The sequence below is a fragment of the Zeus faber genome (genome assembly GCF_960531495.2).
Source record: "Zeus faber genome assembly, chromosome: 21".
Taxonomy (NCBI): Eukaryota; Metazoa; Chordata; class Actinopteri; order Zeiformes; family Zeidae; genus Zeus; species Zeus faber.
The window spans coordinates 20,772,819-20,785,793 of NC_137208.1; the positions used below are offsets into that span (position 1 = coordinate 20,772,819).

A 12,975-nucleotide genomic window follows, 5' to 3' on the forward strand; every position below is an offset into this window, starting at 1 on the left:
ACAGACGGGCTAAAACTGGAAAATATACCATGGGGTAGGTTCGATATCTACTTATGTAGATTATTGATGCTTATGCTTTTTTTTAAATTTTTATTTATTTATTCATGTCCTCAGGTAAATGATTGGACTCTTTGTCCGCGCCGCTCATGCTGATGATCGCCCGAAGGCAAACCAGGCCCTAATTTGCACAGGTCTGTTTGGGGGCCAATTATTATAATACCAAGTGCACTGGAAACACAATACAATTGAAAACAATAAAGGTTTGGACGCGGCCAATATCGTCCCGCATTTTAATGAACGCCTCATTAAAGATGCATTTCATCAGTTCAGCCGTTTGGGTGTTTTGGCTCGCTTATTTGGGGCCTGGGCCATATTACCTGGGATTATGTGGCCCACCTGCTCTGAGCACCAGCGTTGTCGTGAGACACTTCTTTTGTTAACATTTGTGTATATACTGTATGTGTACTGAAAAATGAACACCACATGCCAAAATCAGTATTTCAATAAATCTGAAACAGCATACCCCAGTGGAAAAAAAGTACATTTTTTCATATGGAAAGAATACCTTACTACCTACGGACCACTTTAAGTGTGTTTACTATTCCTCATTGCATGTGCATCATCCATTGCTTATTTGTATATTCAACCTCATTTAAGCTGTACTTTAGTGTACTTGATCAAAATGAGTACACGCGTTTTTGTCAGAAATGACCAAATATACCTGAAGAATACATTTTCTATATGTTTAAGCACATCCTAAGGACAACCTAAGTATATATGAATATATCTATATCTATATCTATATATATATGTGAAAGTGTGCATTAAGGGAGGGTGTTTATGTGTGGTGTTCCCTCTATGATTATATACATAGAAAAACGGTTTTGTTTTTTTTTTCCCTTAAGACAAAATCCCATTATCTGCGCCTCGACACGGATCCACGCACCGCGGGGTCGACCTTCCTTTCTGTCCAACGCCTCGGACGGAGACCTCCAGAGATCCCTCCGCCAGCACTAGGGGTCACTGTTCCCACTGCGACCGCAGGGGCCGGGCGTTCCCGTCGAGAGGGCCCCGCGTTACACACGCCGCGGCGGTGGCGGATCGCCGCGGGGGGAGAATCCCCGCCTCGGCCGAGGCTCTTCGCGTACGTCGCCGTGACGTCTACACGCTGACGTCTACACGCCGACGTCAACGCCCGACGTCAGATTTGGGGCAGCCAACCAGCTTGCGCGTCCGACCCGGAAGTGCGACGCTCAAACGAAAAGAGCGCCCGAGGAGCGACTTTTGAACAGGAGACGTGGATTCCAGGTGGGTGAGCGTGACACCAACCGACGACTTTACCTTTACGAGCACATCGGAGCTGACGATAAACAACGTTAACAGGCGGTGGACAGGCTTCACCCCTTTTTTTTTTTTTTTTTTTTTTTTGAACACTCAATACTCCACCCGCGACGTGTTGTGTGAGTTTAGAGCAGTCTATCGTGGGGCGCGGTTATGACGCTGAACGCAACTCGCGTTCATACGTTGGTTCGAGGCGTTTCTGACAAAGTAACGTATGAAATGGTACTTTCTGAGGGACATTGCGCAGTTTGGAGGGAAAACGCACGTTATTTATTATGGGTGTCTGTTTTTCCACTGTTCTTCCCCCATGATGCCTTTTTTTTTTTTTTTTTTTTTTTGAAAAATCATGGCAAGTTTATTTGTACAGCGCATTTAATACACAAGGGCAATTCAAAGCGCTTCACCGAGGGCCTAAAATACATAACATAAAAGTAAAGAAGGATCGAAACATAGAAATAAAGTGTTAAAAACAAATAATAAGGCATAATAAAATCACATAGATAAAAAGTTCAAGTGCAATTTAAAATAAGGCCATACTGTTTTGAAATTGTTTAGGCCGACACCTAAATGCCGACAATCCGCTCAAATTGTTGGACTATGTTGACCGCTAGTGATCTAAGACCATCCCCAACAATAAGTCTGTATGCAGTATGTCTCTGAGCCACTTCAAAGACAAATTGGTCACATTGTGATAGACAATAAAGCTTTTGAATCCAAGCCAGAAACGATCTCATCTAAGATAACGTGTTCCCCATAGGGTCACCCGCCTCGCCAGGTGAGAAGGCGGAAGGGACATTCTGCTCATATTTAGAAAGTCGTGGCTTCAACGTGTGTTGATATTCAGTTTAATTTTGTCATTGCGAGAAGATTTACACAATGTCTGCCAATGAATCCCATGTTAAAGAAACCAACAGAGCTTCAGTCTATTGAACTGCATAGTAACGTGAAGTCATTTTATACTTTAAACCCTTGAAAAATATTGTAGGTTGCATCTTTCTTAAAAAAAAACTGTATGTTTACCATTTTGCATACCTTCATATCTACTATAAGACTATGAATGATCATTGATTTGTCACCCAGCCTTATTGCCATAAAATAAACTCGCCTGTTTTTCACGGTCCCTTAGTTTAAATTCCATGCGTGTCTTAATCCAACCTGCCTGATGTGTCCAATGCCACCAGATTTCATTTGTAGACTGGTCTCTCAAATCACTGAATTGCAACTTCATTTTAACTTTGTTCAGTTGTCTAAATTCACATTCACACTTGGAAGAGTTTTGTTTGTCGTTGAACCTTCACTGACAAAATGTGTTTGTCGATTCTGTACCATCATAGTGATGGTTCCCTTATTGATTGAAGGGTTTTAATTCTTTCAAAATTTTAAGCTTTTGTGGCAAGACTATATCCAGTTGTACTTCTCTTTAACTGTAGGGAACAAATTCAGCAATGTAATTTTCTCCGAGTAGAATTTGTAGTTTTTGCTCCTCAAGGCTAAGGCTTTAGGGTGTACGGTCAACAATCTACAATCATAACATGACACTCCTGATTTCGAAAACCTTGTGAGTTTATTACTTTTAGGAGCTCAATAATTCACCACTTTGCTTAAATTTGCAGTGTGTAGAATTTAGCGGCAACTAGCGGTGAGGTTGCAGATCGCAAACAACTCAATTGGCAGTGCAACATGGTGGTCTCTGTGGAAGGGATGTTGGCTGTGAAAAACACAAAAGGCCTTCTAGAGCCAGTGTTTGTGGCGAAGAAACATGGTGGTGCAACATTGCGGCCTCATTGAAGCTACCCGCAGCGATGTAGATAAGAACGGCTCATTCAAAGTTAAAGAAAACCCAATGACTCTTATTTTCATGGGATTATACACTAATTAACACATACTTGTGAATATTCTACATTCTACATACTGCACCTTACGCCTATATACTGTAAACAAATTCACACATTGGAGTACATTACCACCATATCGGACACAATACCCGAGAATGAGTATCCAACCAGTCCCTGGATTTTTTGGATAATCTCACTTTGCTACTTTGATGATGTGCTTTCCTCAAATCAGTTGTGATGGGGGAAAGAAAATATCACATATAACCACCCCCCCCCCCACCCCCCTTCACAGCCTGCATTACATTTGTTTTCTCCAGTGTAAGATAGCCGTGCACACGCACTCATCGACAAGTCACTTGTACAGGCCCCTCGTTGTACTCTGCCCCCTCTGTGTGGGATAAGTGTACCCTGTTTGGCATTGATCAGTCACTCTTGTTTATAGTGTGCCCCCTCCACCACACAGACACACACTTACACACACCCCCAGGGGTGGAAAGATGCACTGTGGTTAATTGCTGTTGAAGCGCTGATCCCTGTCCACACTTTGGTCTCGTATAGGAGGTGACACTAATGAGGGAGTTCAGGGAGTTTGTGTGTGTGTTGGGGGTGTGGGGGGTGTAATGGAAACGGCAGCAGGTGGTGACCAAGGAGTTAGTGATGGAGCGTTTGTATTTAGCACTCCTACTACTACTTGGTAACTGTAGTCATTTCTGATGTGACGAGACCCTAAACCGAGACCCTATGCGGACGTGCACACAGACATTTTGGCGTCCGCGGACATGGATGCATTCTGCACACGCGCACTAGAAATTAAAATAGTGACCTCTTCACAACATTACAAAGAGCTACTTTGTTTGATGTACTTACCTGAAGAAAAAAAGTTTTGAACCTGGCTCTTTCAATTCTTGTCAATTATTAGTTTAATTAACTTCTCTTCTGCTCTTGCCGTGATCATAAATAATAATATATTCATTCAACAGACTCAGAACTCTTTTTATTTTGTTCACTCTGTGACAAACCTGCCAGAGAACATCACTTTCAAGAACTTAAAATATCAGTTAAAGTGTAAAAATATAACAATTTTAAAGATGAGCTGTAAAGATGCGGGTGAGAACCTTTATTTTACTTCTCGCGCTTGTAGGCACAGACAGTCCGCACGGTCACAATCTGGGAGGTGCAAATCCATCCGTGTGGACATCCGTGGTCATCCACTGAGAGGTGTATATGATGAAAATTACATCATGCGGAAAGTATAAGTATATAACTGTTGCAGATCCCATGATTCAGATCAAAAAAACCTGGAGGCCCTGCTTATTACCTGTTTACATCCACAGTGTACCAATCCAACAACAAACCTCCAACCCTTTATTTTAATTGTTTTATTTGTGTCTCCACAGCATCTCCTTCTCCGTGGCCATGAGTTTCTCCCCGTGCCCGAAAGACGCCTTTGGGTGCCTCAACATTCAAGAGCAGAGAGATCGCTGGGAGAGGAAGCGGAGCCGCGTGGCCCGCGAGCTGGTGCAGACGGAGCAGCGCTATTGCGAGCAGCTGCAGCTGGTCAACATGGTACGTTATGTTCTGTATGTTTTTATTTCTTTGGGGTCATATCACAAATGGCTATTTTATGTCACAGAAAATGGTCATACATGGATGCCAAACTAAACTTCCAGGCACTTACTCTGCCAAATAACATGGCAAAAAGCAGCTCTCCGTCAGTCTCTTAAATGAACAGTGAGCCTCTTCTTAACAAGCTCTTCAAGACAAGCAACAGCTAACAGTAAAGAAGGGTTTGGTCGAGTAAATCTTTAAAACCCCCCCAGGGGCACTTTGCTTTGCAGGCTGTAGTCAATAGAGACAGGAAAACATACAACAATTCAGTAATAAACACATACATAATGACAACAATAATTACATACACTGTAATCACACAATCACCACAATCATCAGGCAAATACTAACATCCAAGGGACCAGCCTGAAGCCAGGTAAGATAACACTTTATTCGGGTAACCTCTAAGTTAGCATAGGTTAAACTTTTGCCTCCCCTTATTGATGTACAGATACACACCAATGCTGTGTCGAATACTGTGCTTAGGTCATTGTTGTCATATTGTTATGAAAGATACCTAAACCTGATACCAAAATGTTGTGACGCAATTACATTTACTTCCTTTTTCGTGTTTGTGGAACTTGGTGACAGTTTCCGGTTATGTGATATTTTCTGTTTGTTTAAACAAAGCAGTGAATAAATACGTTCTTGAAAAGGCGGAACACAGGGTCTTATTGAAGCTGAAAACCTCATAATTTGTCTCAGTACCAAGTAAGGCTGTATCCAAATTTGTCAGTCGAATCAGCTGTTCAATACGAATATCTGGCGGGGTGGGGGGATACGGGCAACTCTTGCTCGTGTCTAGGGTTGGGTACTGACCGACCTGGTGTTAAACAGGTCCCGGGGCTAAATTGTTAATGACCGTATTATCGGTAAGCGCCAACGTTACCGGTACTGTTAAGTAGAGAAATTAATAAAATAGATTTTTTATTTATTTATTTATTTATAACCTGTTTCTAACTTGCAATAATATTAACAAGATATTAGTCTAAGAAGCATTTTCTCTATTATCAGAAGAGACATTTTTGCCCTGATCGCCCCCTCTCCATAAGGTATATTTAGTTAAATAGAGCAGTGTTCATTCTACTCTTTATATGTTTTTTTTCCCTCTTGAAAAATACAACCACAACAAAAAAAAACGGTAAGAGTACTGTTAAAGTATCGGATCAATAAGCAATATAGGCAAGAGTAGTAGTACCATTAAAATCTTAACGATACCCGATTCACATATATAAAAATGTATTCATGATTCCCCTTATTTATAATTCCTCATTGAAATATAATTCCTCTGCATTTTGTAAGCTTCTATCCGTTTTATCCTGCTATTATAATGCACACTGACTGACAGAAAAAAACACTGCTCGACTTTAAGAATCTCAGTCGGCTCACGGGTGTCCGACTGATTTTTCGGCTCGTCGACTTTCAGGGGGCAGCCCTAGTACCAAGTGCCAATGACGAATTCTAGGTATGAGAAAATGGTATCAGTGCATCCCTGGACTGACAAAGACATCAGAACTCAGTGTCGAGATGGGCCTGTGAGTCTTCATCAGAGTCAAAGTCAAAAACAAAGAAGCACTTCATCGGTATCTTGTTGACATTAAAGCTTTTGGGCTTATTTTAAAAAGAGCAATCCTACTCTGCCTTTTTACAGATTCAGTCGGTATTATCAAAGTGAAGCCTGTCAGCTGGGATATTCGCAAAGTTTTTATTTTGCTGCAACTGATGCTCCTACGGACATTCATACACTTTAGTCTGAGAAACATTTATCCGTTTAAAAAGGCCAGCCAAACCCATCGACCAAACTCTTCAATAGAGGGATCTCTCGCAGGGATTAACCAAAATGAGGGTGTCATCAGCAAACTTGACATCATACCTGGATTCCCGATTGCTCTAACAGTCATCCGTATGCAAAACCAAACCTAATTTGTCCAAGTAGTACGCAGCCCTGCGGAGAGCTAACTGCGGCAGTTCTGCCTGCCACACGCCACCCCGGTGGTGTTTTCAGGGCAGATGTTGCAAACACACCAGTTTATTGTAGAGAGTGGCAAGATGTTACAAGCGGGGAGCAGATGGACACACGTCATGACAGAGGCTCTCCCCGTGTACGTGTGATGATGGGTAATTTACCTGTTGCTCGTTGATTGCGCTGACAAGCAACAGGTGTACAACCACCTCTGATTCTGGGCCCAGTTACACAAGGCAGGTGGGGCTGCTTAATTCACACCACCCCCGCACCACCCTAACCAATAAAGGATGAGAGTTTACTAGAAGCTAGTGCGTCTTTCATCTCAACGCAAGATTAGTCATTAAAAAAATATATATATATTTTGGCCAACAAAAACTGCATTCAAAAACATATTAAAATTATACTAAGCTCGCAGGGACGAGAGGGGTTGTTTGCAATTAAAAGCTTGAAAAAAGAATTAAAAAGCCGAAATCAATAAAAAGCAATCGGGCGTGATTCTTATTCCCCGCCAGATGCTTCATAGCGAGGTTAGCACAGTGGCCGAGATGGCGTGCGCTGCCCCCCTGTAGGCAAACTGGAGAGGGTCTAACTTGGCCAGGGTCGTGATTTAAAATCTCACCTTCGGCAGTCGTTTAAGGGTCGTTACATGGAAAGTCCAGATGTGGGGTGATAATCATTCAATGGCTTAGGTGCGTTTAATTGAACCACTGGTACCAAGATGGATACCATGGATTAAATGCTATTAAATATAATTTTGTCAATGAACAAAAACCCTGTCTGCTGTGTTCGAAAAAAACAACCTGTGTGCCATGCTTGTTTGGTAGCACAAGGTTACCCCATAAATATGTGCATCTGCTGAATTCACTGCCGCAGAGTGCACTCATTAGAAACATGGCAAGAGGCTCAAGGTAACATTGAGAGCTGCCTGCTGCCCCCACCTGCCCATAAATCCTCTTTGCCAGCACCCATGCTGTCTGGCTGCCTTGTACACAATTACTCACCGCACACCCATTCCGTCCAATTAGGGCCATTTGAGGCCCTAATGCACATTTAATTTGCTAATCCAGTTTTCACTTCAAGTGTCTCCAGCCCGGAACAGCTGGCCATCCCTTGTTTGTTGCGGGGTTTAACACTATCCTACATGCACCGCAGCAGACTAGCTAATATGCTATGTAATCATTCCAAGTTCGCATAGGCTTTGCGGGGGTAAAAACAATTCAACACCCATTCCAGCACGACCTGTTAATTCCCTGTGGTTTTGTTATTGAAATTGTTGAACTTCTGTGTGTTTTTATGTGGTCCTTGCACATTCTTTCCTTCCGGCAATGGGGTAACTGCACTCCACTCCTCAGCATTGAGAAAGGAAATTGAGATGTCGATGGGGGTGGGGAGTGGTGGGGGTGGCGGCCTTGTGCTACCACTGGTAGAGGTGGGAGTGGGTGATACTTGTACCAACAGAAAAACCCTACAGTAAGCCTGTTTTTCTCTCTCTCCCCCTGTTTCTCCTTTTGTTTCCTTGCAGTACTTTGTGGAGATTTTGAAGGCCAAAGGAACCCTCAGGCAGCACATTATAGAGAGCATCTTCAGTTCAATTAAATCCATTCATTCAGTAAACCAGTAAGTATCTGCTTAATAATTAAAATAATATCTACGCTTTGGAGAGTGTGTGGGGGGGAGGCGGCGGCACATAGGACAGGGTGTTGTTATTGGTATCTTGCACCTGAATGTGGTTGAGATGAACTCGAACTTTAAGTTTTACTGGGCAAACAGAAAATCCTTATCTCCGCCGTGTGCTGAAGTCCTGTGATCGTTATCTCGCTATCGATAAATTGTTGCCCACTACTGGTAGTTAACTTCAGGCGGCCCAGCACCAGCAGTGGATCCACGTAGGCAGATTGCAAAAAAGCAATACCCAGCCTGTTGTGAAGCGTGTTAGTTTGCGTGTTAGTTTGAGGACAGTATCTATATTTAATAGGCCAGATCAATCACTCCGACTCTCTCGACGCCTTTAAGTTTGGCCGAGGCAGGCCAGAGGGCCCCGGCATCATCTAGTCATTTTGGAGTTCTCATGACTAATTTATAAATCCTTGACCGTCCACGCGCGAAGCCTGCGATCCCTGCGTATTTGCTTCGAAGGCAACTGGAAATCAGGACTGATTTAAAAAAATAAAATAAAATAAGAAAAATAAAAATAAAAAACTTATCTTGCCTAAATCTAGACTTTAGGGTTGATTTAGACAGACATCTGAAAAGTTAGTTTTCGTCAAAAGGCTAAAAAGTTGTGCGGTGTACTGCAACCGGTGAGAGACGTGCGGTGTTTATTGGTAAACTACCAAACTCATAAAATAATATTTGGGTTTAAGAGCCATGGCTGTTGAGCCCTAATGCTCCTAACATAAGCCTTAACTCAAGTTCCCGAATGTGGCTTATTGCTAACCACGTTTTCTATTAATTTCTCCGCTGAGCTATCAGTCGTGTAATAAGTCGTCCCAATGAAGTTGGAGGGCGGTCAGCTCATAATTGCATTGTTAATTCCCTGTGACATCGTACAAACGTTGAACTGCTTAGCTAGCTCGCTTGTGCACAGATTTTTTTTTTTTTTCATTAAGTTGGAAATTAAGCAGTTTTTCCAGCAGTGACAACTATGTAATTACCTCGCCATTCAACTCCCTGCTCAGGAGTAGTAGAGTTTTAATACGAGGATATTACAGCACCTTTAATGGCTGTGCGAACGGCCGGAATACGCCGCATGGCAACTTCCACTCTCGACAACTAAATAATGAGTCACGTGGGGTGGGGGGAGGGGGGTCCTCAGGGTCCTCATCCTCCTTCCCCCGAACGGCGGGCTCTCGCCACAATGAAGACTGAGGTATGAATTACAATGTCTGATCCACGGGATAAAGAGTTCCACGGCTGCCATACATCTTCATTACGTGGGCCCTTATTGAATCAACGGTTTAAGCATAATGGCAAGTGCTCTGTTAAGGAAAGCGGTCCATGGAGAGACGTTAGTGTCAGTGTGGTAGACTGACTTAGCCCTGTTTGGTGATTGATTGTGAACCCCCACACCCATTGCCCTCCCATAATGCTCTCTGTTGTTTCAGTCTGACAGGCAGCGCAGCAAGTGTTTGTTTTTTTTTTTTTTTTTTTTTTTTTTTTTTTTTTTTTTTTGTGGCGATTTGAAAAGATAATTGATAATAACTGCAGAGATAATTAGTTCTAGATGTATAGTTCACTTCAACCTCGCGGATTGTCAACGTCACAATAATCAGTCATTATATGAATTGTGTATTTGCGTGTGTGTATGAGGTATTATTAATTATATAGTTACTGCTTAACCACGCTAAAAAGAGGGTTGTGGCTGTCTGACCGTTGGCAAAAAGAGGAAAAGCACCTACTGGCCTAGTTCAGGGTTCAACCACACCTGTTGTCGTCGTCCCTTCTTTGACTCTAAAACCAACTTAACCTTCACATGACTCTTAATTCCGCCGCTGGGAGAGGGCCGTGCGACATTTAAAGCAGCCAGGGAGCGACTTCAAACCCTTTAACGTTTTGCAAGAGGCCCGCTTGTCAACAATGCATTGGCTAATAGCCATCTGATACAAATAGTGTGTGTGTGTGTGTGTGTGTGTGTGTGTGTGTGTGTGTGTGTGTGTGTGTGTGTGTGTGTGTGTGTGTGTGTGTGTGTGTGTGTGTGTGTGTGTGTGTGTGAAGGATGCGGGTGTACATACAATTGACAAATCCTGTCCTTTTTTTATTTTTCCTTTATTTTTTTCCTTTACTGCAGGATTGAGAACATATTTAATTATTTCCGCTTCTTATTAAACATTGCAAAGCTACATTGGGGGGGGGGTAAACACAAGAAGAACTATTTGAATATATTGATATGCTCTGCCACTGATCACAGATCTAACTGTTGGGGGGGACTAGCGACCAGGAAATGGGAAGAGCAACCCAATTATCCCTGACTGCTGCACAACAAACCTGGAATAATGAACTTGAAAGAGCTGTCACTTTTTCCAACCCCCTCCCTCCCTTCAGTAAATAGGACAATATCAATGAAAATAAAATAAAAACAATTGAAAGTTGAGTATTCCGAAGCAAGCGTTGGGGGGTGGGGTTGTTTTAACGAGAATAAACGCGGTCTGGAAATAGATCAAATAATCCCAAACAAGGCCCTGCATGACACGGAGTCGCCCTCTGTCAACGGGGAAGAGAGCTTAAAGCGTAATTTTTAGAACACACCGAAAAAGAATCGTCGATCAAGGGCGTGTGTGTGTGTGTGTGTGTGTGTGTGTGTGTGTGTGTGTGTGTGTGTGTGTGTGTGTGTGTGTGTGTGTGTGTGTGTGTGTGTGTGTGTGTGTGTGTGTGTGTGTGTGTGTGTGTGTGTGTGTGTGTGTGTGTGAGCACTCGTTTAAGCATGCATGCTTTCACCAGCGTTTGTGTTTGTTTTAGTTGTGAACGCTCACTCTGCACAGGAACAATTAGCGTTCTGTGTTCTTATTTTTATTTATCTTTCCTCCTCTTCTTCCTCTCTTTTTGGGCGCTCCAGAAATAAAGGTGTGCGAGCCCCTGGATTTGTTTGGTTGGATTGGCGGTATCCTTCCCAGATGTCGCAACTGCTCGGAATTAATGTGGATTAGTGCGGCGCAGGAGGAATGCTAATGTTATTTTCTTCTCGCTCCTGATGGCCAGTCAATTTAATTGCTCTGGAAACCAAAAAAAAAGAAAGCATCAAAAATGTAATCCATAATTTCATATTTATCATAATAGCCTCTGGCTGTAAAGGGGTGGCGGAGGTGGGGAGCGGAGGGTTGGTGGAGATGAGGGTGGGGGGGAAGGAAAAAGAAAGAAACGGAAACGCTGTTTTTCCCGCCCTTTGCCCTCGTTAGAACTCTCATGGCTGTTTCGGCAGCTCCTGATTATGAACAGAGGCTACCTTCACGCAACTTCATTAAAATCTATTTAAATCAACTTCAACGGCAAAGTGCTCCCTCTTCCAACGTGTTCGAATGAAAAAGTCTCTGGGAACATCATTAGAGAGCATGGTGTGTGTGTGTGTGTGTGTGTGTGTGTGTGTGTGTGTGTGTGTGTGTGTGTGTGTGTGTGTGTGTGTGTGTGTGTGTGTGTGTGTGTGTGTGTGTGTGTGTGTGTGTGTGTGTGTTAGTCTAACTTTGGATAACAAGCTCCACAAGTGTCAACACCCCCAACCAATTGTACCTGTGTTTCTGTAATGTGCCTGACAGGCTGAGCGACTTGCTTTGCCTCCGCCTTGATGGAGTTGTTTTGTTCCTGGGCGCAGCAGGCACGTTCAACACTACAAAGTGGCCCTCGGTGCCCTGAAGGTAGACCTGCCATCAGGGTCCCAGTAAATATGGCACCCACAGCGAAAGGCCCCTTCAAATAACACTGCCGAGCCCCACCCCCCCCACACACACACACACACACACACACACCCCCATTAACTGGGAAGCAGTCTCTCTGAACTTTGCTCAACCTCCGCCGCTTCTCCAAACATGTATTCCTTAGCCCCCAAAATGATGCTTCACATCTCTTCTCGCTTTATTTCAAGGCCCTTTTCTTTCTTTCTCCGTTCATTTTTATTTGCACTGAAGCGGAGCTGTGCTGCATTCACGGGCGGTAATGTGCGCTAACTCAAAGTCCTATGCCATTTGACTCGGGGCTAAATGCTCACTAGGGGCACTTTGAAACGAACGCACGGCGGGTCTGCGACACACAGGAAAAATATGCAGCAGATACCCGAGTGGTTACTTCCGTGACGTGCCACTTATTAGAGCAGCGGAGGGCGCTATGGCTCAATGGTGTTCCCTGCCCTTCCCTGTCACAGACAATAAGGCGGTTGGTAACCTTGCAACACCAATTTCACCACTTTCCTCAACGCGTCATGACAATGAAATTACAGAACTTAGATACTCCCACGGAAGATTCTAACCTACCCTGATGGCTAACTCTGCTGTCACTAATATAGAGCAAAAGTGAACATAGCGACCGCTCAAACGAAAGTTTTAAGGCTGAAAATGATGATGGATACTAGACTAGTAGCTTAATAGACTTGTCTTCTTTGGCTGGAGCCACCATTTTCACAACGGCTTTAAATTGTAATTTGGTGCTCAAATCAGTCAACCGTATATGGGGTTGGGTTAAGTTATTTAACGGATCAAAGCTGAACCATTCAAGTCTTCCTTTGTGGTGGTAGAACACATC

General features: G+C 43.3%; 1 protein-coding gene across 1 annotated transcript in view; it reads left to right on the forward strand.

The window, feature by feature from the left end:
• Positions 1-1,255: 1,255 nt before the first annotated feature.
• arhgef39 (Rho guanine nucleotide exchange factor (GEF) 39) overlaps positions 1,256-12,975 on the forward strand; it is a 47,050-nt gene continuing 35,330 nt past the window's right edge. Inside the window, exons 1-3 of the mRNA XM_080022247.1 lie at positions 1,256-1,308; positions 4,574-4,742; positions 8,273-8,367. Of these exons, the coding sequence (XP_079878373.1) occupies positions 4,593-4,742; positions 8,273-8,367 (245 nt within the window). The 5' untranslated portion in view covers positions 1,256-1,308; positions 4,574-4,592. The remainder of the gene's footprint in view (positions 1,309-4,573; positions 4,743-8,272; positions 8,368-12,975) is intronic.